At 45.2% G+C, this 26,523-nt stretch overlaps 1 protein-coding gene across 1 annotated transcript in view; it reads left to right on the forward strand.

Moving 5' to 3' along the window:
- The first annotated feature begins 9,101 nt into the window (after positions 1–9,101).
- Positions 9,102–26,523, forward strand: part of satb2 (SATB homeobox 2) — a 41,054-nt gene continuing 23,632 nt past the window's right edge. Inside the window, exons 1-3 of the mRNA XM_070914461.1 lie at positions 9,102–9,693; positions 16,797–17,012; positions 20,620–20,805. Coding sequence (XP_070770562.1) covers positions 16,841–17,012; positions 20,620–20,805 — 358 coding nt within the window. The 5' untranslated portion in view covers positions 9,102–9,693; positions 16,797–16,840. The remainder of the gene's footprint in view (positions 9,694–16,796; positions 17,013–20,619; positions 20,806–26,523) is intronic.

Raw genomic sequence — 26,523 nt, forward strand, 5'->3', positions numbered from 1 at the left:
TTGTGAATATTTGGAGATTATTTGTTTTTAGTCTTGTGTATACGTTGTTTATATTGTTTTATGATAAATTAACAAATAAAGTATCAGATCTAACCTTTTTAAATCACTGTACACACACGTTAGAGAGCCACAACATCAGTCACATCTGGAAACAAGAGAAGCTTGTCGATGAGCTTGTAGAAAGGAAATGTTGGGATTCTGGAAAGATTGACTGGAATGAATACAGTTTATTAAATCTAATCAGGTTGACTTCTCTCATCAACCTTTTAAACTCTCCCGCTGGTGGCTCCATGCCATGCAAGTCAAACATGCAAACCCACAGAAAAACGAAGTTTAATTCTAGTGAAGATCCCAAAATGAAAAAACAAAACAAAAGCAGATATGTTGGTACAATAGTGCGGCCATGACATCACACACCGTCGACGGAGTGAAACACAGAATGTGATGCCGTCACTGGGATTTATTTCTCTGAGTCTGAAGAAATTCGCGTGAAAGCGTTCAAGCGAAACGACGAAATTCAAGACATTGATGTGTTTTTGTTCTTTCAGAATGGGAAACTGACTGGTGATAAGAACCATTGACGTTTTGTGCTGAACACGAGCTGTCAGGTGGTTCAGTTGAGATTACTTTAAAACAAAAAAACAAACGAATCTTATGGGAAATATTAAAGAAAATCACAAAGGAATCCTTGAAAGCAACACTTTTTTTTTTTTTTTTTACCTCAAACCAAAGTACTGTGTGGAAAACCTCTGAGCTCCACAGTAACATGGATCTCTTGTTCCCTGAACATTAGGGGATAAAGAGAGTCACAGTGGGGCCACTTGGGCTCCTGTCCTCCCTGCAGAGGGGTAACATTTCACCAGTTTAGATTAGTCCACTCAGGGCCCATCAACACATGTGGAAGTGACCCTCAGACGCCTCTCACACACTGAGCCCTGTCTGTGTGTGTGTGTGTGTGTGTGTGTGTGAGTCAGAGGAAGTGCACAGACCAGCTGATGCAGTGTGTGCTATGTTAACCCGTCCAAGGGCAGCATAGCAATAACAAACACGAGATCACAGCAGTGAGGTCACCTCTGACCCTGCACCCTCCGCTCAGCCGGCCAGATCATTATCACTCTGACAGCCACTCAGGAATCAGCCAGCACACACACACACACACACATATTCAGACACACTAAATACTCCACAGGCCAATACGGGTGTCCCTCAATGCATGTTTTCAATCATTGACTCCCTTTAGGGGAATCAAAGGGATTTACTTAGGGAGACAAAAGCTTCCTCATTGGTGTCTGACAGTAAATGATTGACAGTTACTTTGAATGCCGTGGCTCCGCCCACCCAGGGGGGGACCTGTGCAAAGTGAAACCATCCACTGTCCCGCGCCCTTGTTTACCCACAAGGCCGTCGGTTCGCCTGCGTCCAAGTGGCGAAGGGTCGGAGACGAGATGTTCGGGAGGTTTGTGACGCCGACGTCGACTGTGGACGAAGCCTGTGAGGACCGCCACGCTTCATGGTAGGGTCTGTGTGTGTGTGTGTGTGTGTGTGTGTGTGTCCTGGTCCTCAGACTCAATCATGTGCAGCTCTTGTATCAATAGTTTTATTCGCCTCAGCTGACATCCTAGAGCTCCACCTGCGACCTCTCCCTCTCTGCACCTCCTCCTCATCTTCATCCTCTCCCTCTTTAATAACTGCAGTTTTTTCCAGCCCTGCTCCACCTCCTGCAACTCCTCCACTTTTAAACCGTATCAGTTTCCGTTTCCTCCACACATCAGCCTGCTCTGGACGCGAGGCTCTCGGCTGCCTGGTTATTAGTCCGGACAGCTTGACGTGGGGAGTGTATGAGCTTGCCAGGGTGATTGTGTCAGCCTTACAGCGAGGTGACCGCTGGGAGCGGAACGGAGTTGAATTTGGAGTGACTTCACGGTGTGTGTGTGTGTGTGTGTGTGTGTGTGTGTGTGTGTGTGTGTGTGTAGCCTAAATGATCTTAGAGCCAGAGAGCATTTCATTTTACTGGCAGGCTTTGTGTGCGCCGGTCTGAAGACTGTCCTGCCTGTTCGGCTGCTGAAGGGCTTCATTTAGATGCTGAATTTTTTAAGGAGAGAAACGAGGATCCATGAAGGAAAACTCGCAGTATAAACAGTCGACTGGCAGGGGCTGAACTGCATTATTTCATTGAGGCTGAATATTAAGGGCCAAGTTGCAAGATGGATCAGGCTCACCTATTTTTTTTTTTTTGATGAGTTGACCCCGTTTGTCTGGGGCACTTTGAGAAACTCAGATTTCCTCATTTCTTAACGCAGTTGGTTGTGAACGCAGCTCAGCTCCACTTCTGGCACGCTGTCCATTTGGAAGACAATCCCTCTGGCAGGTCAAGTAAACCCCGGCCCCCAAACACTGAACACACTTTCCAAACCTCATTACAGAGACCTCCGCTGTTTTGTTGCTCGTGGGCCCCAATCAAATTCTCCCAACCCCCCCACCCCACCCCACCCCAATGCAATTCTTTTCAAATGAGAATTGAATTTCTTTTTCTTTTCCCAAAGTGTTTATGTTATCATTTGTAAATCTTACCAGAGGTGGACCATGAGGCACAAGACGGGAACTCATACACACTTTAATGAAGTATTTACAGATAATTCCAACTGTCAAATACTTGTGCCCAATGACATAGTGCAGAGTGCCGACGCTCGCAACTGCCTTTCTCCCTCCAACTCGCTGCCTCCTCGTTAAGCAGGCGGATTTGATTTCAGGTAAGAACTTATTGGGAGGAAAAGAGGCTGCGGGGGCCGCCTGCGAGGGCCACGGCTTTTACTGGAAGGAAAAACAATCGCAGCTCAAAGGGCCGAGAACTGAGAGGCTGAGATAGACATCAGGACGTTATAACTACTGAAATAAAACTTCTACACAGTGAGTCCGTCAAGTGCTTTTGGACTAAATGAATCTTAAAGCACTTAATGAGTCCTTGTTTAACAGCGATGATGAAGACGTGATGAAGCACTTTTTAACAAGGCACCCAACGTTGGAACTTTATCAACGCATCAGTTAAAAGTCACCAACATAATTTGGGTTTCCTGGTTAAAAGTGTTCGTCAGGTCAACGTGGCGAATATGCAGTTATAAATGTTCATAATCCACCAATAAATACTTAATAAGTAGGTAATATTTTTGTCCAAATCCTCAATGTTATTCACAACCTGGCAACCAAAGGGTTTTTTATTATTAATGGCTTGTAGCTGATCTGCAGCAAATCATTTATTAAGCATTTTAAGAAAGCCATTAGATTTCCCTCAACGTTTAGACTTTTTTTTATTTTTTTTTATTAATGGTGTTTTATTAGTAATTAAAGTAAAATCATTTCATGTCACAGAAACTTTGCTTGCTCGATTCTACACAGTCTTTAATATGTATTAACACATTTCAATTAGAATCCTATCAGAATATTCATCTTCTTAATATCAGCAAAATTAAAATTACAGCCTGGTAATACTTATTCACAAAATAATTGATATAATGATGACCAATACTACTACTAAATTATTATTATTATTATCATCATTATTATTGTTACTAGTATTATTATTTCTTTAAATATCTTTCCAGTGGTAGGCTAATAATTAGTGATAAAAAACTAATTGAAATGAGAGTCCGGTCTCCTCAGCTTCTCGGTGGAAAGAGCGACCAGTGAAATCGGTCTCGAGCAGCAGTCCGTGGCTCGTGACTCGTGGCTCGTGACCTCTGCATGGAAGCAATTTGGAAAAAGTGTTGAAGGTGATTTAAAAGAGGAATTAATCCTCGACGGAAACGAGATACATCCTCTGAAAACAAGCCATTTGGAGCGATTTGGCCGTCAGTTACATGGAGGGAGGGGGGGGGGCACAATAAGGATAATAATAATCGTAATAATAAATTTGGCTTCTTAATATTTCCTATGGATTAATAGAAAATAAATGAATGACTTCGGGCCTTTAAACGTTACACCTTCATCCCCCGTGATTCAGTTCAATCATCTGCTTATTCCTTCTCGTTCGTTCCGACCGAGAGCCGTTCACTCGTTCAGTTCATTTAACACGTTTGTCTCAGTCACGGAATGCTATAATAATAATAATAATAATAATAATAATAACAATAATAATAATAGTGACAATAATCATGTCAATAAACAAATGTCTCTGGTTAGTCTACTATTTAATTTCGAATTAGAATCATTTATTATTATTATTATTATCATTATTATTATTGTTATTATTATTATTATGATAGGTATTTGCAGTAAATATGGAGTTAATTGATTTTAATTCAACATTACGTTATTATAATATTGTGGTTTCCATGATCTACTTCTTCGCTTTACTTTGCACCTGAACCTTCCGACCTCAGGTCAGTTTCTGAGAGTCTTGCCTCCACTTGAAGCATTTTGGCCGCGGCTGACTCGACTTCATATTTTGGCCTTGAGGGCCTTTTCTTGTGTTGTTGTTTTTTTTTTTTGTTTTGTTTTGTTTTGTTTTACACATCATGCTCTGAGGGGGCCTTCTCCCGCCATCAGCCCCACAGAGCTGCCCATGAATAAAGGATCCAGTCTGAGAAGGACAAGCCTCTCAGCTGCACTTCTGAACATATCGCACACCGACAGTCTCCCGGTAAATATCTGCTGTATCATCAGCCCGTCAGACACTGCGCGTTTGAATTGTTTTAACTCCGCCAACAGAGCGTTTTTGTCTGGTTGCGTTTCGGTTCCTTTATTACAAATAACACACTGATTTAAATGTAGTATATATAAATAAATAAATAAATAAATATATATATATGTGTGTGTGTGTGTGTGTGTGTGTGTGTGTGTGTGTGTGTGTGTGTGTGTGTGTTCAGCCTCGACACTCTCGGTTATCGTCATTAGTTCCAAATGGACGATTCTTACATTAATTGGAGTTTAAAGAGAGTAAAAGTGGAGTTTCGGGGGGGAATATAACGCCAACAGAGAGGCTGAAAGGATTCCTGTCTCTGCTGAGAGAGCCATTCAAGAGACGTGGAGCTGTCACTGAATCTGACTTTTAATGAATGGACTCTGGTCTGGCCTCGTTTTCCCCTGTTCTCTCGGTTGTTTCTGTCTTTTCCCCTTCACCACACAGCCGCGCTGTTTGCACAAAGGATGCTTCTGGTTTTCTCAGCCCCTCTGACAAGGTGACAAAATCCTACAAGAGCAAAAAAAAAAAAAAAAACCCCAATACAGGAGCACGACATGTAACCTCGCCTGCAGAGGATAAATGAAACAGCTGGAGATCTTTGTCAGATCATCATCATCAGAAGTAGAAGAAGAAGAAGAAGCACCAATAGAAGCAAAACTGTACAGGACAGCATTTGTTTTCTTTCTTGGCATTTTGTCATGAAGATAAAAGTTTACTGAATTAATATCAAAAGATGAAGCAAAGGCAGTGGATGTTAAAGTGTCTGTGACGCGTCCCATAACGCAAATTCATCATGCAATTCTGGTTATTTATTAATGTTTCATCTCTTGCTTGATCCAAACCAGATGCATTCTCCTCTCAATTGTTCTGCTGACTTCTTGAATTTGAAATGAGTTTCGAGCTCTGCTTAAAATCACAGGGTCGCTTTCTATAAATTGCTCTGCTCCTTGGAAGTGAAATAAATAAAAGCGTGTTATTCTTTTTCTTTTTTTTTTTTTTGGAAAGGGTAAGGAGGAGGAGGAGGGGGGGGGGGGTGATAGGTAGGTGGTACTTAGAGAAGGTGATCGGCCGCAGCACTGAACCCCAGGCCATGCTTCACACACACACACACACACACACACACACACACACACACACACGCACACACACACCTTCCCTGCGCTCTCAATAACTGCCCCCCACATTACACCTCCAATCACTACCATGTCGAACACTCGCATCAATTATTCACTCCGGTCCTCCGAATTTGTTTTCCCATCGGGCTTATTTCAGGGCTCAATATTTCATTCAGCTTCGCGGCATTGCGGAGCTCTTCACGCTCGTTTGGGCTCGCTCCTAGACTCCCAGTTCCCCAAGAAGTGGAAAACAGATAAAGGGACGGTGAGTCGGTGAGTGATGCAGCGGAGGAGCTCTGCGGGCGGACGAGTCCCCGCCGGGCTTCAATAATTCACAGCGCCCGCTGCAGCCGGGAGTCTCCCGCATGATGAGCCGAGCTGCACACGATGCAGTTAGTAAACATTCCTCTGAATAAATACAGCGCGGTGAACATCTCACTTGACCGAATAAAAATAAAGCTCTTGTCGAAATGTTAGAATCAAATGAACTCTGAGTCTCTGTGTGTGTGTGTGTCTTTATTTCTTTTATTCTTTATATTATTTTATTTTATTCCATTCCAAAAATACATTTTTCGTTGGATGAGCTGGATGCGGCCGAGATGAATTAAAGATGAGCTACATGCGTGACACTCCAAATTTAAAAGGGGGGGGGGGGCCTGTGAAGCGACAAACAAAACGAAATATTTATGTGAATCCGGCAGGAGAGGCTGGGAGTTCATCAAGCGCCCCCCCCCCCCCCCCCCCGGCAGCCCCAATTAACTTGAAGACAATTGTCTTTTTATAAATCATAAAAACAGACGCGATGAAGAGGGAGCAGTGTTTGGAGCCTAATATCGCCGCAGACACTCCGGGTTTAACGGGCTGCATGGCGAGAAGTGAAGCTTTAAAACGGCCTTTTAACGCTCTTTGTTTGTAACCTCTAACGAGCTCTTCACGGTGAAACTAAAGCCACTGCGAAGTCTAATGTTTTAATAACATTTTTAATAACTTATCTTTCATATATATATATATATATATATCTACACTCTGTCTGTCTCACACAGGTTTCCATCTCGCGCCCATCGGGCCTGCACTTACTCCTCTACAGCGGACTTTTACTCTCGCGCTGCTGCCGACAGTCTCGCCCGCGCGCACCGACATCACCGTCGGCGTCATTATCATATTTAATAATATTGACGAATGAGCGGCGAGCAGCGGCGAGCCTGTCTCCACTTAATGCTCACTCCGGCGCCTCCGGAGCAGCAGAGCCGCCAGGTGACCGGACGCCGATCACCAGACTTCATTCGGAAGGTGAGTGTTTTACGGCGGCGTTGTTGTGTGTGTGTGTGTGTGTGTGTTGTTGTTGTTGTTTTTTTTTACGGGTTTGGTTCAGTGATGATGATGATGATGATGATCTCGCTCTTGATGTAGTGCACGAGACTAATGCCTTAAATGTGCTTGTAAGTGTGAAGTGGTGAGGAGCCGGACCCGGTTCTAACTAAGACGAAGCAGCTCTCTGTGGCGGACTTCAGTCAGCTGATTATCAGTAGAGGTTTGGTCGGAGGTGATTTTCAGTCACTTCATTCTCGCAGAATATTTAAAGTCCGGCCTGCCATCAGATCCAGAGGGCAGACCTCCGCACAGCGGGCCCCTGCAGCCTCGAGTCGCAGCTCCAGCCTCTTTCCTGGAAAGCTATACGCGCACGACTGGCGACGCGCACACGCGGTACGGCTCGCTCGCGCGCCCTTTTAGGGGGATCCCCTCCAGGTCTCCATCTACCCAGAGGCCAGGAGCAGGCAGTAAACCGCCCCCCCCCCCTTCTCCCCGTTGCCCGCCGCGGAGTCACAGAGCGTTGCAGATGTTGCAAACCTGTGGCTTCACTTGTGTTGCTCAACTCGGTTGCGCGTGCTCTTGTGAAAATGTGCGTGAAAGGCTCCCTTGTTGCAGTTTACCGCGAGGCCATAGACACGGTGGGGGGGGCTGCAAAATCTGAGCCTCTGAACTAATAAATTGAACAACATCAGATATTTACTGCAGTTTCTACACTGGAATGCTCACGTGTGGGCAGATATAGCAACGCACGGAAGAAGTGAAATGATCTCATTCACCTGCATTTACACCCCCCCCCCCCCCCCCCGCATGACTTCATGAAAGTGATACTTTCAGAATAAATGTTATTTTGCCTTCAGAGAAACATTTCGCATGTCAGTGTTTCGTGTCATTTGACCCTCGCCGGCTTCCTTATCTGCAGTGACATCTGTCTGTCACGTCAGGGTCAAGGTCAGGTGTGTTTACAACCTTTACAGTCCTCTGGGGGGGGGGGGCACGCGCGCGCACACACACCTGACCATCTGTATGTATTTTCAACCAGCAGCGCACGCACAGACAGCGCGCGCTCTGCCGCACGGAGCGCAGCGGTGACCTGGTCAGCCGCCTCGCGCACAGCTGCCGCGTGCGTTTAACAGTCGACGCCGGGGGAAGAAGATGTTCGTTGCGCGTGTTGATCACATCATCGCTTCTCTGACTTATTATTAGGCTACTTATTAACACGCATCAGCGCGTGGACTTCAGCTCGGGCGGATTATCAGCGGGACGATACCGGCGCGTGTGACAGCGCTGCGGAGGCTGCGGCGCCGATAAGTTTCTGCTGCGGGAGGCAGAAACGGTGCGCTCCGCCGCTTCTGCCAAGTCAAGGTCTCTCCGGGGATTGTTACACAACGGACACGAAGTCACGATCTACACCTCTGACACAAGGATGTGGTCTACAGGCCGTCCTGGTCTGGATGCCTAAAGGCCTCGTTAGGGAAATAAAAGTCTGACGGACTCTTCTGTATCACGTTATGAGTCCTGTAAGCGAGATCCGGCCCCCAAACTGCCTCCATGGGTCAGATTAGTTTTCCTGACACTCCTCCCTCTCCTCCCCCCTCTCGCTGGGTCTCTCCTCCCCCCCCTCGCTGGGTCTCTCCTCCCCTCTCTCTCTCTCCCCCTCTCCTCCCCTATGTCTCTCTCTCCTCCCTCTCTCTCCGTGTCTCTCCTCCCCTCTCTCTCTCTCTCTCTCTCTGGGTCTCTCCTCCCTCTCCTCCCCCCTCTCTCCGTGTCTCTCCTCCCCTCTCTCTCTCTCTCTCTCTCTCTCTCTGGGTCTCTCCTCCCTCTCCTCCCCCCTCTCTCCGTGTCTCTCTCTCTCTCTCTCTCTCTGGGTCTCTCCTCCCTCTCCTCCCCCCTCTCTCCGTGTCTCTCCTCCCCTCTCTCCTCCCTCTATCAGTCAGTGCGCCCGTTGGCACAGGAACGATTGAAAGTGACACTCTGATTAGCACCCGGTCCTCTGCGCCGATAAGTCCCGTTATTACTGAGACCCGGACACACCGGGTCCCTGCTCCTCGGTCGTCGTTAGTCTCTTTTCTTTTCCCGGTTGTGTCGCGTTGTTTTTCCCTCTCTCCCGAGGATGAAGCCCTGACTTCAGAGGAGGGCAGTCTTTTGCCGCTGAGACGCGTTTTGAGCTAAACGGCGAGCAGACGCGAGAGGGCGGAAGAAAAGTGCCGGTCGAAAACATCAAGTTTGTTTGCGAAACTCCGGTCCGACAGACGGGTCCACGGCTTCAGGACAAGACCGCCACACAAAGTCTCTCTCTCCGCCAGCATCCTCCGTCCTCCTCGCCACTCACTCCGCTGCTTTGCGCGCTCTCTTCTCCGCCCCCCCCTTCCTCCCTCCCTCCCTCCCAAACAAACCGCCACCAGTAACTTAACTTTTTGTCTTTGTGGATCTCCGGTCCGGTTCCGACGTCGAGTCCAGATTCAGCAGGGAAGCAGCGTGACCCGCAGTGTATCCAGGAGCCGAACCACAGCCCAGCCCTGGATTCAATACTCCTGATCAATGGACAGAGCCTCCTCAGCGGCCAGCAGCGCTACAGACACGCCGTAAACAGTGAGTCCCCCCCCCCCCCCCACACACACACACACACACACACACACACACACGAGCTCTGGACTGAAGACTGCACGTTCACCTGCGCACCAAACTGCCTGTAAATTACAGTGAAAATAAAATATAAAGGATTTTAAAGGAATTATTATTGCAATTATAAAAACAAATACAAATAATAAATTGATCCAGTATTAGTCACACTGATAACTGCTAATAATAATAATAATAATAATAATAACAATAATAATATTAAGAAGAAGAGCACTTAATAACTTCTACTGTGGATAAAGGTCACTGTCCCTTTAGTTAATACAACTAACTATAAATCATCATTATTATTATTGTTGTTGTTATGATTATTAGTGCTTTTATTGTAACTTAGGCCTGTTAGTCTAATAATATCGAACGTCCAACTGTTTGAATATTACTTTAATAATTGTTACTATTTTCTAAATGAGCAGGTAAATTTTCTGTCATAATACACTCATTTTGTCACGTTTTTACAAATTGTATTAAACACATACATGACATCTCGTGTGTTTTGAACGAAAACGTATTTTCTCTCCTGGGAATATTTTTCCTTTTTACGAAATATTACTTGCATTTGAAGCATTTTAAATATGCAACAAGCTGCAGACGCGTTAATAAAATGACATCTAAGTTATTAAAGAAGTCAAACAGTAACATATTAATATTTATGGTTGTGTTTTGCTCCTTTTTCTTTCTTTTTTTTTTTTTTTAAAAGCTGTTTTGGAGCCTCGGCTGTGTTCCGATTTATAACACACGTTGAGAATTTAATACCAAACTTTATGTCTGCAAGTTATTTATAGAAATATATCACAGATATTAAACGTGTGTGTGTGTGTGTGTGTGTGTGTGAGAATTAAAACACGGATAAAAAACAAAAACAAGAAAACGTCTTAAAATCTCTCTCTAATGCGATTCTGTGACTTTTTAACTTCAATAATAATTAATGAGCGGTTAGTGCGCGAGGTGTCGTGATGTCACTGATTAACACGTGCAGAGTTGAAATAAAATAGCATCAGTTTCAGTCAACCTGTGAGCGGGGCACGTGACGAACAAAACAAACCATACCGGAGTGGTTCTGCGGCTACACGCGCCTTTTAGACCCCCGAGGCTGCAGCACGCGGGGCAGCAAGCACCCTGTAGCAGCCCCTGATGTCCTCAGGTGTGAGGGGGGGGGGGGGGGGTAGGACAAACAGGATCGCACAGTTCGGGTCTAACCGGGGACCGTGAGGCGGGTTCAAAGGCCTCCGGTCTGAGGAAAGTGAAGCCAGACGAGAAATAGTCCGTCTGCGGACTCAGCAGGCCTGCCGGGTCCTGCCGGGTCCTCCTCGAAAACAAATCCAACGCCTACACCCTCGTGCTCATTTTAGAATGAACTGTTCATGTTGAGGATCAGTTGTCAGGTCAGGTGGCGGCCTCTCGTTATTAAAGGTCCCGGACCGGAGCCTCCGTCCCCTCGGACCTTTAGCCGGCCCCTCGGTGTCGACGGGCCATTTGGATAATAATGACACATGTGATTACTGGTGTAAAATTAAAACAGGCCGTCACAACACTGCACGCCACTTCTTCCTCTTTCCCACGGGGCGTCCATCGCTTAGACATCAATCAATAAATAAATAAATAAATACATAAATAAACAATAATAAATAAAGGCAGGATATTTTTTTGGGAGCGGACCGCGAGGGGAAACGGAATTGCTTTCAGTCGGTGTGATGGAGACGTCCTGCAGGTTTCTGGCCTGGTCTTGTCGGTGTAAAGTTTGCTCACATGTTAAAAAAGTTGACGGGCCTCTTGTGAGGGGTGGTGGCGGTGGTGGTGGTGGTGGTGGTGTTAATGTGTAAAAAGAAATAGTGGGGAACTCGTACTTTCTTTGGCTTCTTTCACTGAAGTTTCGTGTGTGCGCGAGTCTTTGAGGCTTTTTCCCTTTTTCTTCTTTCCTCCTTCTGCCGCCAAATGTTGAGGAGAAGACGCGAAACGCTGCGAACGATTTGTGCGTCGAACTTTGTAGTTCCTCCAGTGGCTGCAGTATCTCTCTGCTCCATCAGCCGGCCACTTGGAACCTCTGAAAGGCCAGAAGTTAACGGTTAATAATCTTTATAAGCCGTCAATATTTCAGAACCTCTCCTTCTTTATTCATACTGTGTGTGTGTGTGTGTGTGTGTGTGTGTGTGTGTTATTAAACTGCAGATTAGATAATGAAGACGCTCAGTGGTCCTCTCTCTCTCTCTCTCTCTCTATGGCTGTGGGCGTCACTCTCAGATCACTATAATGTATTTCACCATCATCACCATCATCATCATCATCCTCATCATCATCGTCGTCGGCTGGCGGCGGAGTGTTGATGATAAATTCAGGTCTTTTAAAGTCTAATGTAAGTGAGGAAACCTGAACTCCCCACAGTTACTCCCACTCTGGTGAGGCTGGTGGGAGCTGTGGTGGACGGGTTTGGCACTGGCGTGTGTGTGTGTGTGTGTGTGTGTGTGCGTGTGTAAAGTTTTACCATGTGACCATCCTCTCTGAGCAGCATTGGCCCTCTAAATGTCTGACAGGCTGCCCTGTGCATGTGGTGGACAATATAACGGGAACACCTTATGATGTGACGCAGCTGCAGAAGTTGCATCACTGCACTGGACTGCAGCACGCCATGACACCCCACCCCCACCCCCAACCCCACCCCATACTGTACACATGCATGTGTGTTTGCTGCTGTGTGTGGCTGCACTCTGAGTCAGTGTGTGTGTGTGTGTGTGTGTGTGTGTGTGTGGTCCCTGGAAGTGTTAAAGCAGAGAGTCTGCGTAGCGTGCTGGCTGTGGTTTGTGTGGCTTAGTGTCTGTCTGTGTGTGTGTGTGTGTGTGTGTGTGTGTGTGTGTGTGTGCATGCGTGTGCATCCTCTAGCTGGAAGGGCGAGGCTATAAACGCTCGCTGTTCACTCTTCATCCCGTATTATCAAATGAGATGTTTACGAGAGAGACAAACATGTTTGCCAGAAGGCCTTCGTCTCTCCCCCCCCCCCCCCCCCCCCCCCCCCCTCTCACCCTGGTTATTTTCCTCTGTCAGTGTGTGTGTGTTTGTGTGTGTGTGTTTGAGCCCGTGGACCCTCACCAGAGCTACAAAGTTGTGTAAGAGTGTGTGTTTTCTCTTTGTGATGGAAGTCGCAGGCATTCTAACACATCCCAGCTTCATCATGTCTGTCCCTCCCTGTGCATACATGTATGTGTGTTTCTCTGACAGCGGGGCTTTTAATGTCACTCCTCCTCCTCCTCCTCCTCCTCCTGCCTTCTTTTATCTGCGCTGCAGAGCCAAGCATTAACCAATAGCTTGATAACCCTGCTATAAAAGTGGATCTCGAACAGGAAGAACGGCATTATCGGGATATTTTCTTCTACATAGGGTGACGCCCCCTGCTGTCAGAGCTAATAATGCCCTCATAGGTCACTCTCCCTGTCTGTCTGTCTCTCTGTCTGTCTGTCTGTCTGCTTTGCATGTTGAAGGCACAGCCCTTCACGTACCGTAGCGGTAGAAGAGATACGGGAGAGGCAGTTAAGAGCAGGACAGACTTCCTCTCTCCAGCTCTGCAGTGTTAGAGGTCAGTTGTGTTTCTTACTAACACTGCCGAGATCCGCCGGTTTCATGCGTGGACGCAACTTAAATTGTGTTTTCCAAACCTTAGTCCAGGTGAGACAGAGAGAGAGAGAGACACAGAGAGAGACAGAGAGAGAGAGGGAGAGAGAGAGAGAGAGCAAAATAAACTCAAAAAAAGAGAGAGAGGAAGATTAAAGGACAGAAGTGCAGCAACGTACATGGAGCTCCTACTTTTTTTCTTTCAGATGGAGGGACTTACCATGCAGTGTTTGCAGAGTTTAGACTGGCTTTGGATTACACGTTAGCGTCTGTTTGTGTGTGTTTACGTCTTTGAGCCGGACGTATTGTTTATAGGTGTGTTTGCTGTCGCGTCCCGCTCCTCTATTTCTTTGGGTGTGTCGACATTTTTTTTTTTTTTTTGTTGCTCTGCAATCTTGCCTTTGGCCCTCGGTGTGTATTTGTTATGTCTGCGATGTGTAATAATGTGGAATTTGATAGCGAGCGGGCTTATCATCAAAACAGTGTCCCAGAAATGAAACACGGTGCGGGACAAACATCTCTCAGCAGAAATATTTAAAGTGGAGATTGTGTTTTTTTTTTGTTTTTTTTTGTTGTTGTTGTTGTAAAAAAAAAAAAAAGACACAGCAGCGGCTTATCCTCGGATGTCAAAGGAGACTTCTTAATAATTCATTGTTCAGTGTCTCTGAGAGGCTTGACAGTTGCCCAGAGAAGCAATAAATTGGGAAATGTGTCATGACCCCCCGCCCCTCCTTATCAAAAAAAAAAAAGACATTACATTTGGTCTCCATAGCAGATATATAACCTCTCTCCGCTTATCGCGTCTTTATTAACTGCTTATCAAACAATGCATGCAGATGGATCTGGGATGCGTTTGAAAGGCTGATATCAGGGTGAGCTCGGTGTCAGTCGGAGGCGGTAACGTGTGACGTGCTGTGTCCTGTTTAAAGACGCCCTCTAGAACAAAAGGTTATCGCTCGACACCCGCAATAATTGCATAAAATGCATTGTATCAGTCGGCGTCTGTTCTGGTGTTTACATGTCAGTCAGCAGCGTCTGCAGGGGTTTTTTTTACTTTCCAACCACTGCACCTATTCTCGGCCTATAAATCTCCAGATGCTCCAGCTGTAAGGGAGCATGCTCGTTTCTTACAGACCCCAGCAAAAAAATAAATAAAAAATAAAAAAAATAAATAAATCACATTATCTTTTTTTATATTTTTTTCAGTGGAAATAAAAGGAATAAATAACTCTGACTAATAACTTGGAACACAGTCCCTAAAACGTTTCCTTAAGGTCTTTTAATTTCTCATTCTTAAGCGGTATAAAACATTTAACCAATTGCTAAGACATTATAATGTAGTTATCTAATTAATGCAATATTTGTTGAGGCATGTTTCATCTTATTTTACGACACTGTCCTTCATCATCTGTTCATAAACCAGCCTCCACTTATAGATATTATCAATAAACATTAACATACACTTAAAAAATATGCTTCATGTGACCGCACGTGACCTGACTGTTGAGGTGGGACATCTTAGAGGGGGGAACACGATAATATTCTTTATCTTTTGAGTCAAATACCGAATGAAATGTGATGGAAGGAGGATGTGTTCAGAGATTAGACGATGCTGGGAAGCTGTGAGTGTTACAGTGTGTGTGTGTGTTGTGTGTGTGTGTGATCCCAGGTTAGATGGTGAGATGTCGGCGAGGCCAGGTCTTGATAGGGATCGTCAGTAGCGGGGAGAGCTACAGCAGGTTACGACCTGTCTGTGATGAAGACAGACTCTCTGGAGGACTATTTCTAAATAAATTAAATCGCGTGGTCCTCACAAGTCTGTCTCTCCCTGTTGCAGTCACACCTCTTACAAGGCAGGTGAAGTCATCCTCACGCTGAAGAGCAGCGCCGACAGCAGCCGCTGAATGTCTTTCTACGTCCTGTTATCTTCAGTCGTTCTTTATTGAAGCTACAACATTGTTAGCGGTTAGATTTATTTGCAAAGCCTCCCTTTTTCTCAGCGAGCCTCACATTGTGAATTATAGCCGCCACTTTGCTCACATTTAAAGCCATTGCTTTCCACTCAGCGTAGCTCTTTGAACTTGTTTTCTTTTTTTTTTAAGCCACTTTTATTAAACTCTTGCCACTCACATTTTTGGCCTCTTTGCCTCCCACACTTTTTAATCACGCCAAAGCTAATGTTTTTTTAATTTATTGTACATTTTGAAATTTTGCCCAAGCGCTTAATACTTCTCAGATTGAGAGTTTGTTTGTTTTTCTTTGCTGTTTGTGGTGGATGGTGTTTTTCAGCTGTGTTGTTGTGTAAGAAAGGGAGTCGGTGAAGAAGGTAGAGCAAAGACGAGAGGGAGGAGGAGGAGGAGGAGGAGGAGGAGGAGGAGGAAGGCAGAGAGACACCACCACACAAAACACTGTCTTCTGTTCAGAGTTACGACAGCTGCAGAAATATTGCAAATATTGCAAAGTGGGGGGGGGGGGGGGGGGGGGGGGGGTGCAGCTTCTAATCAAGCTCAGTGGAATATGTCACTCTCAGACAATAACCACGGATTCTCCCTCATTTGTTCTGCTGAATTTCTGGCCAATGTCACTCAGACTCTCCGTGTTTTTCCACTCCTAAATCTGGTCACTAACTTGATTTCCATACTCTTAATATAAAACCCACCCATGCCTGCTCTCCTCTCTCTCTTCCCCATTTTTCCACAGGCAGCTTCTAATCTCTTTCTTCCTCACCGAGGGTCACACATGCTGGCGGATATTGTCCAGGGGCTCGTATGTAAATAAAAGCAGTCCATTTGGCCCGAGTGAGCCGGCTGCTCTTTCCTACGTTGGCGTGTGTCCCCTGTCTGGCCTGGCAGCGTTTCTAATGGCATTACCCCGTATTAGACGTTTGGCTGACGCTCCCTTATCAGGGGACACCGACCCACGAGGCTCACGCTCTCATGAATGTGTGTTGGGGGGCTGTGGCCACACATGCTACGATGTATATGTGCTCATGCATATTAAACAAAGTGATCCCGCTTGCAGTCCCAACAAAACACTGATAAAGGACGGCCTCTCTTTTTGTTTTCTGTCCCCGTTTCAGTTCTTTTAATTAAAAGCTGCCATTTTTGCCACTTAAAGGATAAGTCAGGTGTTATTCTATATTTTTCTTGTTCAACAAATCCCATGAAAAGACTAAAACCAACAATGTGTCAGTCCGTCTCTCAATGCTGTCTGACTTCCCTTCCTTGTCTGTGGCCCTATGCTCTGAGTCCATTTGTTACTGAAGACATCAATCTTTAAAAATGGATCACAAATATGTAGTTTCATTTTTTTTAAATGTCCTAAAACAGCTGGACGCTGTAGTTTTTTAGCTCAAGCAGGAGGAAATAGTGCTGGGGACTATTTTCAGTTGTGTATTAATACACATATGATGCTCTAGTGAGTATTGACAACTTGTACCTTTACATTTGTTCCAGACTCGTTCTCTCTGGCTGGAGCTCCTCTGGGGGTCTGGAGGAGGATGGAGCGAGGAGGGGAGAGTCCCATCACCCAGGACAGTCCTGAGCGGAGGGGAGGCAGCCCAGACCTCAGCGGCCTCCCGCCGCCGGGGAAGAAGGGTCGACTGGAGCTCAATGGGAGCCCCACTGGGCCGCGCATACGCCACAACGGAGCCCCACTAAGACCCCTAGGAGGTAAGCAACATGTTGATCAAGAGATATGTGGACGTGGAAGAGCGAAAACATCTTGTTGTTTATTTATTGTATGAGGAGGGTCATTTTAAAGCGGCAAACTCACTCTAAGTGGGTTTCCATCCAAATGTTTTTATGCACATTTGTGCTTGAAAACACGCGAGTGGAAAATAAAAGAAACGTCTTCACGCTTGTCTGAGGTGGAAAAGTTGATGTATCGATAAAAAGTGCAATGTGAAACAGATGAAAACATCAGATCTGTAACCTTCCTCACATCAATTCATAAAACAGAAATATTTTCATCATGTTGTCTACATGGTTTTCCATCATTTGAGAGTTTTGACTGCCGCTCATGCCATCTTCCTCTTCCTCTTCTTCTTCTTCTGTGATGGTTTAATGGCCCCTGACTGGAGAATTAACCGTTTCTCTCCATGAACCAAAGTCTTAATACTCACCTAACTGCAGTGGGTAGAAAGCTGCATTTTCTTTTGCTGACTTCCTGGAAATTTGGTTAAAAGGTGCGCTAAGTTGAAAAAAAAAATGAAAACCTGATCCATTAAAAGTGAATAATTGATTGATACCTACTCTTTTTAATATTTGAAATGAACAAAAAGGTAATAATCCTTTTTCCATCTTTGGATTCTTGGAACGTTGCATTCTGCTGAGATAGAGAAAGCTGGAATGACATTTGAAACCAGCTCTTGCCTTTTCACCAGGTGTCAGAGGTTTCTGAGCTCTTGGCTCTGCAGCGAGCCACGTCCTGGCCGCGAGCTGCGTTTGGCTCAGCGAGCTGCGTTGTAGTGTGGCAGCGCTGCTGCGAGAACCCCCGAGCTGTTTCTGCACTGTTAATCTATAAGTCTGGGGGGAACTGTATAATACAGGCTTTCCAAATAAAGGAGATTGCTCCATATAAACAAGATTTATACAACTCACTCCGGGCTATCGATCCCTGCCTTCGTTGTGAAAGTTGTTTCTTGTTTATGTGTGTGCGAGTCTGTCTGCGTGTTTGTTGCCGTGCGTTTCGCAGAAATGTGTCTTGATTTCCCTTCAAGTTTCGAAAACTACGCTTTGTTTTGTTTTTGTTCCAACACACTATTGACCTAAATGGTTCTGACATTTTTACAGTTTACATTCAAAACATCAAACTGAAACATTCTAGATATTGTGTGCATCATTATATACAAATTTTCTCTAACATTCCTCCCTGAATATTTCTGCAAAACTCTGGGATCTTTGCTAGAATAAGAAAAATAAACGTCTGTGGGTCTGAACAGAGTTTGGCTGCACGGTTTGTAAAGACGAGCCCGTCTGTGGTTTTGGAGGTTAACAAATCAACGTGGAGCTCAGATTTGACCGCAGAAAGAAGAGAAGAAGAGCCAGTGTGTTGAAGTGAACGTTTAAATGTAAAGCAGAAGAAGAAGAAGAAGAGAGAAAAAGTGACGAGGGATGGAGGGAGGGACAGAGAGAGGAAGGAGGAAGGGGTTTCCTGAGCTGAACGGATGGCTGGCCTGTAATAATGACGGGTTGTCTTTGAAGACAGGAAACTCGACGTGTCTCCTCCAAACCACACTGCTGCCACGAGGAGGGGGCCACACACACACACACACACACACACACACACACACACACACACACAAGCAGAGCAGCATGCAAACACACAGATTTACATGCTCACACACACACACACACACACACACACACATATCTTATTTTAATATCCCCGTTCACTCATCCCCATACATATTAGAGGGATTAGAGGTTTGAGGCAACATCACATCATCCAAACCAGATCACACAGTCAGCGGGCGAATCACAGGACACTGGATATAAGAGAAGACAGACTGAGGTGGAGACAGAGGACAGAGCGAGAGAGAGAGAGAGCGAGAGAGAGAGAGAGAGAGAGAGAGAGAGAGGGAGCTGCTCTGTGTTGACAGTTATATTTCCCTGTTGGGGGAAATTCACTTACTTGAATTGGCACCGAGCTCCAGTGTGTAATTCACTCCATGAGAGCCTGGAGGACTGGGAGCAGAGTGATTAATGAGGAGGAAATAGAAATATAGGAATTGACTGATTAAAACAACGGGTGGGATGGATCTGGATTGGGGGGGGGGGGGGCGCGCTAATGCTGCATACACCTCGTGTGTTTGTATGGAGAAGCATGTGTGCATGCTGGGGGAAAGGAGGCGTGTGTGTGTGTGTGTTTGGTGTTGTGTGGTATCCATGCGGTAAAACACTTTGCCGTGCCCTGTATTATTAGTGCTGGGACGCTGCCTAATGCTCCCTCTCCATCATTTCTTCAGAGAGCTTTAATTAATTGCCAGCTGACAGGTGGCCCAAAACCAAAAGCCTTTTAGGAAAAAGGCTGATATTGGAGAGGAAGGATTGATATCAGTGCGGGCGGCCAGAAGGACACGGACGCTGGGACGCTCAACCGGATACTGAACATACTGAGGAGGAACAAGTGTCTCCATGTACATGTTCACGGAGATGCTGATAAATAGATGTGCAGCAATGCACGTCAAGGTGTCCTGGTGTCAGATGCTAATGTAGTAAGCAAGCTGGGGGTGAAGAATGCTGAGATGTAAAGCAGAGGAGTCACATTGTTCGAGCCTATCATCGTGTATTATCATGGAAATACAACATGAGAGGATGTGTCCGTGTTTGTTTGTCGTCAGATTAACTTCTGCTTAAGGTTAATAATAACGCGGTGGTTAAATAGACTCTCCGCCAGAAAAAGGAGCTCAACTATGGTGTTCAACTATTTTAACTGACAAGGAACCCTTCAAACAGCGACTGTCTGTCTGTCTGTCTGTCTGTCTGTCTGTCTGTCTGTCTGAAAGAAAAGGTGTGGCGACGTTGTCAAAGTGTCCTAAAACCTCGTAGGGCTTTTGTATCTTTGGTGTTTATTTGCTGAGTTTGACTGTCTTCACATCCATGTCAACTGTTTCCTTTCATTAGTTTTATTTGGCTGTGTGTGTGTGTGTGTGTGTGTGTGTGTGTGTGTGTGTGTGAGCTCCCCTTCGTGCAAACTATTCAAACTTTTCTGGAGAATCTGGTTTGGTTTTCACCGGACCTGAATTTGCATCTCAACTCACGGCATCATGTGAATGCAATAAGTTTCCTTTTGACCATAAACTTCTGCATTAACATTTATTAACTGCATTGACAAAATTATTCTTAAATCCCTCATTTACTTGTTTTGTTACTTGTTAAATAGTTTTATAATAATAGTAATAATTTGTATCTTATTAATGCTCTGATGAAAGCAGCAGTCATTGTCAGTGTGTCTTTAGTATATTTGTATAGTGTTTGCATATCTGTTATGGAGCCATTATTATGACTGTCTATCTAACAAGCCGTTAGATTAAATGTGTGGAAACGTCCAGTGGACACTGAGCAGCACTGTTACAGTCCATTTAGGAATGCGCATCTTTTTGCTTTACATCCTTTATCATAGCGCAATGAGAATGTCAGGTGTCGCAATAATCAACAGCGTGATCCACAAAGAAACGTGATCCGCATGTTTGAGGGCTAAACTGTGCCGTGATCGCAGTTCATCAATAAAAGGACCTACTTGTTGTTTTCTCCTTTTTCCGTCGTCCGTCGACAGGTCTGATGATTCCAGTCTTCTGTGTGGTGGAGCAGTCGGACGGAGGGATTCAGACGGACGGCTGTGAGGGAAGAGAGGAGCACGCAGAGTTTGTGCTGGTCAGGAAGGACATCCTCTTCTCTCAGCTGGTGGAGACGGCTCTGCTGGCCCTCGGCTACTCCCACAGCTCGGCCGCGCAAGCTCACGGTCAGTCAGCGAGACACTGCAAACACCGAAACACCAGACTGTCATATCTCTGCATTCTGTTTCCGTAGACAAGGCCTGTGGTGCCCACGATTATAACTCGAACATTAAAGTGAATCATGTGTAAAATCATGAGTACGACAGAAGTTTTGAACCCACGACAGAAGCTGTGACCCTAAAACTGCGGGCCGATCTTGACTCACGATTTATGAAGTTCGTCCTCAAAGGAGAAGTTAGGAATGGACATTTTGGGAAATAGCTTATTTGCTTTCTGCCTGAGAGTTTGATGAGAAGGTCGATATCACTTGTGTTTGAATATTATATATGACGTTGCAGCCAGCAGCCAGTTAGCTTAGCTTAGCATAAAGACTGTAAAACAGGGGGAAAGTAACAAAGTCTGCTACTAGCACCTCTAAAGCTCATTAATGAACACGTTATAACCCTTACATCTGAAATGTAATGTAACGACAAGCTGTGGTTTCGCAGGGGTTTATGTGATGGGAGCAGTTGCCAGGCAACCAGGGGAGACTTCAGGAAGTTACTGGTCCCTAGTCCCTAGTAAGCTGAGCTAACCAGCTGCTGGCTCCAGCTACATATGTACCGTACAGACATGAGAGTGGTATTGACTTCGTCATGAATAAAATGCCGTAACATTTGGCATAAACCCACCTCATGAAAGCAGATGAAAGCCATTGTCTGGTGGGTCGTTCTTTGGGGGCAAAAAGTCAGAAGTTAGCGTGGCATTCATTCCACAAATTGAAGTAAACAAGAAGACGCCGACAGCGAGCTGGAGAAGCGATGGTCGTAGAGGTAGCCGTCACAACTAAACAAATACAAGAGTGCCACCTACAAAGTCAAACAAACAGAAAACCAGCAGCAATGGACTTTGCGGAAGTACAACTGTTTGTTTGAGACGCCACAAAAGAAGAGTGCTTAGCAACAACGATGCTGCTTGAATCAATAAAACAGATTGCAAACTTGAAACCCTCAGCTTGGCAGAGAAACATCGGTAGTCTTCAAATCCTGTCGCTGTAATATCTGAGGTCAAGCTACCCCTTTCTGTTAGCAAGAAGAGGGTTTCCTCAAGGCCGTTAATAACAGGCATGATTTTCCAACCTCCGAGTGTCTCTAGCTGTGTAAACTGACTCGGTATGAAACAGCGTGCAGCTCAGGGGTCAAGACGAGAACGATGTTTGAAAGGAGGCTCTCCCTCTAATCAGCGGCCTGAGAAGAAAACTGGATGTGAGGTTGTCTATTTAGAGCCGACACTGTACTGTCACAGTGGCAACGAGCACAGGAATGCTTTAAAAACACAACTAAGACACAGACAGAGGCTGTAAAAGTCATTAAAGACACAACAAAGAGCTGGACAACAGGAATGTCTCCACAAGACAAAAATACACTGTGTGTTTGTGTGTGTGTGTGTGTGTGTGTACAGTATGTGTGAGAATGTTTATGAAGCAGAGGAAAATAAAAACTCTGTAATTTATTGTCGCACACATGTTAGTCATCTGCAGCAGGACAGTGTCATTTACTGCTGTCTTTTCTCAAGTATGCAGAAAATGCCATCTGGGGACGTTGCCTCACATCGATATATAAAATGGTAACAACTGAGCGACAGCGAGCAACACGGCTATTGCAATAGACTGAAAGTGGTGGGAGATCCCCATCTGTTTGAGATCTCGCTCCAGTCTTCATGTGTGTGTGTGTGTGTGTGTGTGTGTGCCATCCTCTGCAGACCTACGAGCGTGCAGACATGTTTAAGAGACTGCATGTGTGTGTGTGTGTGTGTGCTCTGCCCATCCCATAAACACACTGCCACAGGTAATCCCTTTACTGCCTCAAGGCCAACAGCTCTTATCATCAGGCCTCCAGCCCACCTGAAACAGACTCTTGACCTTCACCTCTCTGGTTCCCCTTTAATAGTCCCAACTCTCATCTCAAACCAGTCGCATGTTTCAGTCCGTTACACGAGGGGCTCCGATAGTCGGAGTTGTAGGCAACTCAAACGCAAGAGCAACTTCAAAAATGGCTGACGTTTCGCTGCCTTCCTTGGTTGAAAGTTTTGAGCCGGTTGCACCTCACACACACAGACACACCCTGGGGTACACCTTCACATCACTGCGGCAAGGTCAAACATTAAACAGCTGGAACTCTTTAAAAAGGTCACTCTTGTTCATGCTGGAGCAAAACTATCATTTGCTGCAGACAAGAAATCATCTTTCGGGCCTAGACGACACTTAATACAACTTATCATAATGTTGTTGCACATCAAAAACTTTTTCAAGAAAGTTTCCCTGTTTTACAGGAGAAGTCTGGCATTTTTGTTCCATATTCTGGTACTTTCCCACAACTGAAAAAAAGCTGCATTACAGAACTCCAGGTTTCATTTCATCACCAACTTTAATTAATTCATCAATGAATTCTTTTTTTCAATTTCTAAAACTGTCCATTTAAACATCCATCAGAAGTCAGAGCGCTGACTTCCTGGTTAAGTCAATTTCATTTATATAGCCCAATATCACAAGGGGGCTTTAAACTTTGGTTCAACTTCGACCTACTGTACTTACTGTACTCTCCGGTGCAATACTGGATTATTACCTGCGTCACCTCCAAATAAAGAGGTTTAGATAACCTGGCCGGAATAGTTCTTGTTCTTGTTTCCAAACGGACACAGTTGTCGTGAAAGACCACAAAGTTTCCATATCTCAAGAATTTGCCAGAAATGGTGACCAAAACAACAAAAGTTAAGCTTATTGCAAGAATGAAGTAAAGCATAAAATAGAAGCAAATACAAGTTGAGGTAACACCTGAGAGACTAAAGGATATTCAATTAAAAGGCTCTTTTAAGGGTAATTAATAATTCTTAATAATATTTTGGATAACTTGTAATTAGCCATTCACCATGTTCATGCTTGCTAGTGAACTGCACTGCACCCTATTTGCCATCCGATCATCTCAGATGTTGTGTAAATGTGTCCCTGTTGCTGGCGCCTTTGTCCTTCCAGTATTAACCCCTTCTCGCCTGCTGGTTATGTTGCACGTCTTTTTTTTTTTTTTAATTTCTTCTTCTGGTTGTAAAATCCAGAACTGCAATTGACGATCTGTTAAAGCGAGTTGGAAAAATAAACAACACGCAGAAGCACGTTATCCTGCAGCGGTGGCCCTAAAATAGCCCACGAAATTGTACGGCGAGTGTTTGCTACGGCTTGCAGATGAATGCCATTAGTAGCACTTTTAGCCTCAGTGTTTTTGCCAAGTATCAGGGGAGGTCTCCCTCCGTCTGTCTCATCAGTGTGTGTGTGGAAAACAGCGAGCCACATTGGTCCCCTGTCCACATCAATGCACTCCCCCCCTCTGAAAAGCACCACACCAGGGGCTTCAAAGGCGAGACTAAACGGGACATCACAGCTCGACACAAACAAAACTCTTAACAATTGACTCGAGCACTGGTCGCCTACAGTGTGTGTGTGTGTGTGTGTGTGTGCACAAAGCACACACTTGTAAACTCTACTTAACCCATGCAAGGATGCATTCGCACACGCTGAAGTTCACATACACTCGGCGTAGATACCATGTAGTCATGGAGCATCACAGACAAAACACACACACACACACACACACACACACACACACACACACTTCCCCCCAGCTTCTCTCAAATGAATACTTTTTGTTTTTTAAAACAAGCGTTTATGTTAAATGAATAATTTCTGGCTTAAATTATACATTTTTTCCCCTGCGGTCCACGACCAAAATTACACAGAGTCCCAGCTATTTTCTCCCTGTTTGAATTGTGTCCTGCATTCTTGTGTCCCAGCGGTGTATTTAAAGTCCCCGCCGAGGACCACGGCCTTTCTTTAATTAGCTTAGCCCAGCAATTAACTGGGAGATATTGTTTATTTCAATTATAAGGGTCTGAAGGCTTTTATAGAATGGATGGGAGCAGACCTGTACTTTACGGCTTTAGTCAGCGAACAGTTAACAGTGGTCAGTGAGAGAGAGAGAGAGAGACAGTGGGTAGAGAGAGCATTGTTGCAGTGCCACGTCTAACAGGCCACAAAGGGTCACTGCTGCAGACCATGTCACTGAATCACTTGACATCTGAGTTCAGACCGTCTGTCAGCAGGGCGCGGTTACATTTGACTTGTTCGGCATTCTTATTTATTCAAGGCGCACTTTGCTTCTGTATTTATTAATAGTTAATACATTTAATAATCAGTAATAGTACATTCTTATGAACATCTTTCGGGTTTCCGGGTTTGGCTGGTGTGAATCCATTAGTTTATCTTAAAGGCTACTTCTGGTTTATCAAAACTTGGGTCTTATTTTGTAGTTTTTGCCATTATTCCTGTTGATAGCAACAGCATTGTGGAGATCTGAGAACGTGGTGATCATAAAGGTCTTCCTGACTTTAATCCCTAGTTTATATCAACTTTACGTGTTTGAAATGAGGGATTATTATTAAGGGATTATTGCCAACGTTCCGGGTGTGTTCCCTTAAACTTTCACCTCAGAATAAAGTGGTTTAGATCATCTGCTGGCTTGTTTACAACCTGTCTGATTGTCTGACAGCACGTGTTATTATGTTTGTATGTATTATGTCTCCGTGTTCCCAGATCTCAGCAATGGGTCGTGAGCTCCCCGTTTAAAAATATACGTAGAGTTAGGAAGTCATGTCTAAAAAGCTTATTCTACAAACATAACTCATCAAGTCTGGACTTATAAATGTTAAGTTATTAAATGGAGTTTGGTCCAAATGCTCTGCAGCTTTATTCCACCGGGTAAATGTTCTTCTAATAACCAAAAGAGTGAGCTAAAAAGACAAAGCTGAGAAACATTTGAAAGCTGCAGAGCCATTTTTAAGTGTTCTGGATCAAAGTGAGTTGCATCATAACTTATAACAAGCCTGAAACTCTTTGCTGCCGTTCGTCAGGCTGTCGCTCCCTCAGCGGAGGGCCCGGCCTCGTTGTTTTACAGATGAGCAGAAGCGTTTCAGCGGAGGGTTGCTCTCCCTGAACTGACAGCATGACAGACTTTCATCAAGAGGAGTTCCTCAGGGTGCAATGATAGGGATGAGTCAGGCGTGTGGGGTTTCCCTCAGTGTGTGCCAGGGGTGGAAGCTGGAACCAGTTTGGAAGAAGCCCTGCATGCGTGTGCAGACTGCTGCGACCATTAAGACTTATTCTAGCATGGGACAATAGGATTACTGTGTGTACACGTGTGTGTGTGTGTGTGTGTGTGTGTGCGTGCGCGCAGGCATCCATGCGTGCAGGCCTGTGCGAGTGTTGATGAGAGCAGTTGGAGACATCAGTGTGTGTTTGTGTATGGATTTGCGTTTGTGCGGATGGGCACACTCAGACATGAGCCAAGCCACCAGCCGGCCACATAAAAGCATGTCTCTGGGAGGTGGAATTTTAATGTGGAAATGGGAACAATGATTTCTACTTTTAAATGTGGACAAGAAGCAGAGCCCATTGAACAGCAGACCAAAAATGATGGATCAATTATTAATGCATTCACCATCAAACTGTGAGCGTGTGAGTGTGTGTGGGTGCGGGTGGGTGTGTGTGTGCTCGCATGCGAGCTGGTACATGTACGTGTCCACGTCTCTGTGTGCTGTCATGTGTCCTCGGTGAGTTTGTGTTTGTCTGCTTATTCACGCGTTTGCTTCCACCCAACTTGGCATTAGCGAAATTGTTACGGCTTATTTTCAGATGC

This window comes from Enoplosus armatus, chromosome 11, assembly GCF_043641665.1.
Source record: "Enoplosus armatus isolate fEnoArm2 chromosome 11, fEnoArm2.hap1, whole genome shotgun sequence".
Classification (NCBI taxonomy): domain Eukaryota; kingdom Metazoa; phylum Chordata; class Actinopteri; order Centrarchiformes; family Enoplosidae; genus Enoplosus; species Enoplosus armatus.